The sequence below is a fragment of the Sinocyclocheilus anshuiensis genome, unplaced genomic scaffold (genome assembly GCF_001515605.1).
Source record: "Sinocyclocheilus anshuiensis isolate Anshui unplaced genomic scaffold, SAMN03320099.WGS_v1.1 scaffold883, whole genome shotgun sequence".
NCBI classification, from domain to species: Eukaryota; Metazoa; Chordata; class Actinopteri; order Cypriniformes; family Cyprinidae; genus Sinocyclocheilus; species Sinocyclocheilus anshuiensis.
Window position 1 is genome coordinate 997645 of NW_015547678.1, and position 8178 is coordinate 1005822.

The window sequence follows — 8178 nt, forward strand, 5'->3', positions numbered from 1 at the left end:
ACAGTATTTGAAAAATAATGTGTTTTTTTAACATTAAAGCATGTCAACATATTCTGTTACACCAAATACACAAAATAATGATCTTTAAAAAAGCATCATATGACCCCTTTAAATTCAATTAAATAAAAATTGAAATAGCATTTTACTAAGACAAATTTAGAGAGGAAACTCACATTTATATGTGCTTTTTATATATGTAGCCTGCCTTATCATTATTACAATTTTTCACTATAATAATTAGGGGTGTAACGGTTCACAAAATTCACGGTTCGGTTCGATACGACACTGGTGTCACGGTTCGGTACGTTTTCGATAGGGGGAGGGGGGTTGGGTAATTGCTTTCGTCACAATGTTGGAAATATTTATGTTTTATACCATGAAGGCGAGCCAATGAATATCACTAGAAAGTGAAAGTAAAGGTGAAATGACGGAGTAATGACGGAGCTTTCGGCATCTGACGCCGCATATTCTCTCAGCGATGACGAGAGACGGACCTACTTCAGCATATGCTGATTACGGTATATAGCTAACTGTTTTAATTTATTCCCTTAATATTTTTCTTGTGGTCCGTACATGGTAAAACATTTTTTTTTAAATTTGAAGAAACGTATTTGGTGTTAAACAGGTTGTTTTTGAAAGTCGGCACTTTAAATATGCTAAATAAAACTTTTTATTTCATTGATTTTTATTGATGACTGTAGTGTTAATATTTTAATTATAGGCCTATAATTAATTGTATAATACAGGGGTTTTCAACCTTTTAGGACATGCGCCCCCCCAAGTTTGTCTAATTTCACTTGAGTTAATTTGTTAACTCATATTCATAAATTCTCAAGGGAACGTATCTGAATGAACTGATGCTCGCGCCCCCCTTGACAGGTGCTGGCGCCCCCCACAGGTTGAAAACCCCTGGTATAATAGACCTGTTTTAAAAGACCTTTTTTAAAAGATTTTAATTGAGGAGCAAATAGCCTTATCTTTTGTTATCCTCGCAGCGCGTCAGTTATGCGGTAATATTGCGGGGCAAATTAATTGTAATAATAAAAGTAGCTTCATAATAATAATAGGCCTAATAAAAATAAGAATGTAACAGGGCTACATTAATTGAAAATGCCAAATCCTCTTAATATTGCCAATAATTGATGTTTTTGACAATATCTCTGGCTATCGTCGATACAGGATCCTCGTCTTTTGACGCACCCCAGCAAGGGGAGGTTATCGCGGGGCAGACAGCACATTGCCTGTTATGTTATTTGGGCTGCCTTGTTGAGCACAGTGGTACTGAGAACATTATATTTCACAAACTTTAAGCTCTTTAATTTTCCAAATGTAATAGGATTAGTCTAACAAATCGTTCGGTTTGTAATGCGTAACGAACCGAAAGCCTCGTACCGAACTGTTCAATACGAATACGTGTATCGTTACACCGCTACTAAAAAAATTAATAATTCTAAAAAAATAATGTGTCTTAATCTATATATCCATCTATGTATCTGTCTATCGATAATATACATATACATATTATATACATATACATACACACAAAAGCCTGATGTATCAAATGTGTATAAGCTATGATTTATATATATATATGTATACACACACACACATATATATATATAAATGTATAAGTAATAATATATAATTAAACTAAAAATATATTATCTAGGGCTGGGTAAGTAAACGTGTTATCGCATTTACGCGCTCAGGCACGGTTAAGATTGCCTAGTGTGAGTACACCCTTATTCAATATTTTCTATAAAAACGTTAATGCCCTGGAAGTAGCAAATAGCTTTGGTTTTATATATAATTTGATTACATTAATGTTATAAGTTGAGATTTACAAGAAATATTTTAACTGCTACTATGTAAAAGGAATACTGCTGTAAAAAAGCACCTTATTTGTTTAAAGTGTTTGCAAACCAAATGTTATTGCACTTTTGTTCATATAGCAGTACTTTTAAATTAAAAAAGTGCACAATACACTACTTTTGAATTTATTATTGAATTTTGTGCATAATGCGATTAATCGCGATTAAAAATAGCACTAATATTATCCATTTATAAATATAAAATAATTATAAAATAACTAAACTGATAAGATTGTAAATTCAATGAAAAATGCCTATTTGTTGTGATTAATTATAATGAATTACTTTATTTATAATAGATCAATATAATAAAAACTAGATGCACTAATATGATGGACCCAAAAAGCACATATGCAAAATTATTTTACCTCTTTGTCTGGACACTGATCTTGCCCTACAGGTATGTCCTCTTTTGGCTTCTTCCAGGTCTTTGGTGCACTAGATGTAGCTGTACAAAGAAAAGACTTTTGTTATTCGACCGACCCCTACATCATGGCAATGCATCTTAGGCGTATATTCCGACTGCTCACCTTGACTTGAGCTTTTTCTGGACTGCAAGAAGGGCTCGCCTCTCTTGTCCGGCAAGGCCTCGGTCTCCTTCACTGTTTCCTTGAGCTCTGCTCCTGTAGACGGTCTCTTGGCTGACCCTGCAGAAACCTGACTCTGGTGCGTGAGGCCTGGAGGAGGAGCAGGTGTGGTGGAGATAGCAGCAGTAGTGGAGGTGGAGAGGGATAGGGTGACGGGACATCCAGTGCTGTCCTCAGCAGGGGGCGAGGGGCTATCCGCCTTTCCCGCCGCAGACTCGGCCTCCAGCGCCGGTGTGATGGGCCTGGGCTCCGGGCTGGGGGACTGGGGCACGCTGGAAGTAGGCAGCAACGGAGAGACTTCCCTGGGTTGGGATTCCAAGTCTTCACTCGAGGGAGCAGCATCGGTGTCCATCAGCCCATTGATGGCCTTTTCAGGCTGGGCAAGGGACGTAGACAGGCTCTGAGGTGAGGGCTGCTCTGAGGAGGATTTCTCCGGCTCTGAGCTTTCAGGTTCTGGTGTGATAGCTTTAGTGGGGGCGGGCTCAGCTGATGGGCTCGGGGCATCAGCTGACTCCACTGTTGAGGCAGGTATGGAAGGAGTCGGGGCAGTAGCTACACTTGAGGCCGTCTCTGGGCAGGAGGGGGGAAGCTCAGTTTTCTGTGGGGAAGAGGGCGCCTGGACTGGGCTGCTAGGATCTCTTCTCTCCAATGGAGTCTCTGGCTGCTGCAATCCAGGAGATGCAGATCTTTGCGAGGCAAACTCTAGTTTTGGCTTGTCATCTAGAGCCATAAAGTAAACAAGGAAATGCATTAGAGCTATATAAACTGATAGAGTAGGGTACTTAAAAATACAAATAAATACTGATACAATCCTGAGAATACAGAAATTCACTTCACAGTTTGCTCTTTTTTTGGTGAGAATCATATATTATCAAAAAGAATATCAAAGTGACATAAAAAATTTACAATGTATTTGCAGTGATATTGTTGACAATATAACAGAAAGGGACCCACTTTATATTAAGTGGCTTTAACAACTATGTACTTACATTTAAATTAATAATTTGGTACAATTCACTTATTGTGTACATACATGTTTTTACATAGTACTTATATTTTAAAAATACCTGCATGTAATTATATCTGAAATTAATTTCTGTAATTACATTTATAATTACACAGTTGACCCATCCCTTACACCTTAACCCACCCTTAAACCTACCCATACCAACAAACCTGTCCCTAACCATACCCGTATCCCACCTCAATAGCAGCAAAAGTGTTTTGCAATACAATATGAACACAATAAGTACATTGTACTTCATTTTTGATGTAAGTACATAGTAGTTAAGGCCACTTAATATAAAGTGGGGCCACAGAAAGTAACAGCTTTAAAGTTATGTTAATGTGAAAATGTGAAATTGTGAAATTTGAAAAATTAAATAGAAGAATATACACTAAATATAAAAATTCATTAATTAATAACATGCACAATATATTTGCACAGATTTTGTTTGCAATATAAAGTAAGCAACATTATGAAAGTGCTGCTCAAGCTTTTTTTGGATAAAAAAATAATAAAAAATTAAATAGAATATACACTAAAGACACAAAAATTAATAAAAAAACATACAATGTATTTGCAGTTATTTTGTTGGCAATATAAAAATAAGCAACACCATCAAAGTGCTGAACTTAAACTTTTTAATGTGCTTAAAAATGAAATACTAAAATACAAATAAATGAATTCATAATTAATAATTAAATAAATAAATTGCACAGTGTATTTGCGGGGATTCTTTTCATAAATTAAATCAAATATAATATAAATTTATAACATATAATAAAACTAAAATATAAATTCAATTATTTTATATTATTTATTTAAATAATAAAATATAAATAAATACATACTTGAATGAATATTTGTGCAGTATTCAGTGTATGCTTTTAATGTGACCTTTTACATAACCTCAAAAACATTAAAAGGCTGAAGAACAGATCAGTGGTTCTCAACTGTTTTAGCTTCAGGACCTAGATTTTACATTGGACATGAAATGCAAAAACTATACTGCCATGCAAAGACAAAAGACCGTAACTTAGATTTTTGTCGTAAATGAGTTGTTGATATTTTTGGGACATTCAAGACATCCTTTATCATGTGCATAAGTATCTTGAGTCAATTTCGTTGTTTTTTCCGAGAAAATAATGGGTCGTCTCAACCGTAACTTCGAAAAGCCCCGGAGAAACCAAGGCAGAACACTGTATAACACCAGTTACGGCTCTTTCACGTTGTTTGGAATGCTCAAATTGAGTTATGGCGTTCTGCCTTTGTTTAGCCGTGCGTCAAAATGAAGTTACGGTGCCAGTTAGGAGTTATACAGTATTCTTGTTTTTTTACCGTCCATTAAAGTCTGCCGCATTTTAATTACGGTGTAGACAAACGAATTAGATAGATCGCGATCTACCAAACAGCTCCATATAACAAAGCACTGTAAAGACTAGATACCTTGGCAGCAATACATAATCGTGAATAACCTTTAAAGATTTTTTTTCTCTTCTTCTTTTAATGCAGATTATTCACCAGGCTGTCACTTAGTTGGATGCATGTGGACTCGAATGCCATAGCTAGCATGATCATTCATAAAATCAGTAGCCTACTAACGGTTCGCAATTAAATCCATATCCTAGCTTTTCTTGTAACCCGATAAAATCAATCCATGGCGATGAACGTCATTGGAGATGTTTAATCCACAAGAATTCTGAGCATTATTCCTGCTTGCTGGCATTCACATCAATCCACAAGTCATTCTTTTAGTTTAGGCTATTTAATACAAGTCAATATAAAAGCAATTATACTATGTCTAGCATTCTTTAACGTTAATGAGCATAGCAAATAAATTGGTATGCACGGTATCCATTCACATGTTTAACTTTTATTCTGCTTGTTACGGTCAAAAAAAATAATAAATTAATAGTCACATTACTATATGCAATAGCCTATAAGAGATAACCCATGATCGCTAGATTTTATACAGGTGTTACTATAATGATTTTGTAAATGGTGATCAGCAACCAAATATTGATAATGTGGAAGTTACTGCCTTTTGCCTTGGTGTGACTTCTCACGTTTTGCAGAAAATGCAAAGGCAGAGTACATTAACTTCAAAATAGGGGTAAAAATCAAGTTTGAGCTCACAATTTTTTAATTTATATAATTTTCATTACGAAAACGTTTCATTACGTCCTACCTATAATTATTTGGCAGGACAAGTAAAAAACTTTAAAGTTATTTTTCTCAGTTTCACACTCTAGCGAGTTAAGTCTTTTGCCTTTGTAGGGCAGTATACCTTCATGGTTTTAAAAACAAGGGCATGACATGCGAACCAGTGCTCTACCAATTAATACATCAACAACAACAAGATATGAGAAGTATTTTGTCCTAATAATAAGCCTATTTAGTTGCATTTTATTATTTGCATTTAGGATTGTTTATTCCCTGCTGTCTATAACTCTCAGACCTGTGACCAATTTTTGGTTCAGGACCCACCAGTTGAGGACCACTGCTCTGAACCTGTGGGAAGAAGGCAGCAATTGCTGCAAAGCCTGACCTGCTTTCAAGTCGATGGGTGCAGGAAGCTGGGCGCTGTCCATATTATACATGAAGTGGCCATGATCCGCTACCTGGCTGTTCAGCTGCTGGGATTTGAGGTAGAAAATGTGAGGATAATGAGGGTGACATAAAAACTAGCAACAGAGAGACACAAGGCACCAGCACATATGCAGCACACAGACAGAGCGGGAAAAACAGAAAAATAAAGAGAATGGAGAAGAGAAAGAGGGGCACAAATGAACGAAACATGGGGAGGAAAAGGGGAAAGAGAGCAGAGGAGAGACGAACACTGTTAACGTTCAGGGAGAGAAGACAGAGGAAGTGTCAAAATATAGTGAGTGCTACATCTACAGGGACAGTGCCTTAGATTAGGGCGGTTTAAACCATTTTATGCCAAAATCTCCCAAAAATGATCCCTCTTGTACATAGACTAATTTATACTGCATGTAAAAAGTTACAATTAAAATTGAATGCAACTTTATTTTAGATTTCCAATTGTTGTCCCTGGATTAGTAGGGTACTCTTGTAATTAAGTAGCGGTAGTAGCGGACAGATTTTAAGTATCAATTCTGCTTAAAAAGATGCAATCTAATCCTGTTTACATGAAATAAGCCTGCTCCCGAGCAGGTTTAAGCTTACGGACCTGTTGCTATGACAGCAACTCCGGGATGAGCTTCGAAGAACCAAACAATCCAAGATCATGCCAAATCGTCAACAATCAAATCCAGCTAACTGAGTTAACGACGTACGAAGAACGGGCCCCAGATGTCGGTAACAACCCAAGTAATCCATACATACAAAGAAAACAAAACAAATAAGTTCAGAAATGAAGTTCTGTGTAATTAAATGGAATGACCCAGGGAAAAAGTATTGAACACGCTAACTGAAATGTATTTATTACTTTGTACAAAAGACTTTGTTGTTAATGACAGCTTCAAGACACCTCTCCTGTATGGAGAAACTAGTCGCATGCATTGCTCAGGTGTGATTTTGGCCCATTCTTTCACACAAACAGTTTTCAAATCTTGAAGGTTCTGTGGGCCTCTTCTATGAACTCTAATTTTTAGTTCTTCCATTGATTTTCTATTGGATTCAAGTCAGATGATTGGCTGGGTCATTCTAGCAGCTTTATTTTCTTTTTCTGAAACCAATTGAGAGTTTCCTTGGCTGTGTGTTTGGGATCATTGGGAATGTCCACCCTTGTTTCATCTTCATCATCCTGGTAGATGGCAGCACATTTTTATCAAGAATGTCTTGGTACATTTTTCCATTCATCCTTCCTTCAATTATATGAATTTTGCTAGTGCCAGACCATGATGTTTTTGGGGTGATGTGCAGTGCCATTTGACCTCCAAACATGGTGTGTATTATGGCATCCAGAGTTTAATTTTGGTCTCATCGAACCAGACTATATTCTCCCAGTATTTCACAGGCTTGTCTAAATGTTGTGCAGCAAACTTTAAACGAGCTTCAACATGCTATTTTTCTATCTCCACAAGTGGTCCTTGGCTCTTGGATAATTTTTTTCACTGCTCTGTCAGAAATCTTGTGAGGATCACCTGTAGGGTTGGGTACCGTTCACATTTTAACCGGTACAGTACCGGTATAGGTACCTGAATTTCGGTACCGGTACCCAACGGTACCTTTTTTCGGTCCTTTACTCTCTGTGTAATAACAAAAACATTTATTTCAATGAAAAAATAAGTCCAAAAGTCTCAATTTCAACATTTTGAACAATAGGGCCCTACAAACTTTTTCTTTCTTTCTTTCTTGAAATATTTATTTTTATAATTTAATTGTTTTATTTAAAGTTGATAGAAAATTGAATATTTAAAGATGTACATTATACTTTACAAAAGTAATACAAGAATAATATATTTCTGTTACACGGAACATGCAGGATTCATATTTTAACCGTCTTTTTGCATTTTAATATTCACTGACACTAGTTCATATCGCTATTCGAATTAAGTGGCAGTGGCTACTTTTGATTTATTCGTCCAAAATTTACGAATTCCGTTGCATTCTGCGCTATAGAGTAAATTACGTTTTTATGAATGGACTCCGCGATCCCGTCCGCGTTTTCGCAGAAACCATATGGCCCTAGAAACGTAACCACACTTCAGAACATCTCGGCTTGCCCTGTGTGTTGTTTGAAGAGATGCAG

The 8178-nt window shown here is 36.4% G+C and overlaps 1 protein-coding gene across 7 annotated transcripts in view; it reads right to left on the reverse strand.

Annotated features, from left to right (window-relative positions):
- Window positions 1-8178, reverse strand: part of LOC107703066 (eukaryotic translation initiation factor 4 gamma 3-like) — a 64234-nt gene that overhangs the window by 15926 nt on the left and 40130 nt on the right. For 5 of the 7 annotated variants that reach the window (XM_016505572.1, XM_016505570.1, XM_016505575.1 and 2 more), the window contains 3 exons: window positions 6010-6145; window positions 2402-3178; window positions 2240-2319 (listed from right to left, as the gene is read on the reverse strand). In XM_016505572.1, coding sequence (XP_016361058.1) covers window positions 2240-2319; window positions 2402-3178; window positions 6010-6145 — 993 coding nt within the window. The remainder of the gene's footprint in view (window positions 1-2239; window positions 2320-2401; window positions 3179-6009; window positions 6146-8178) is intronic. The other 2 variants (XM_016505574.1, XM_016505573.1) reach the window with 2 other exon arrangements.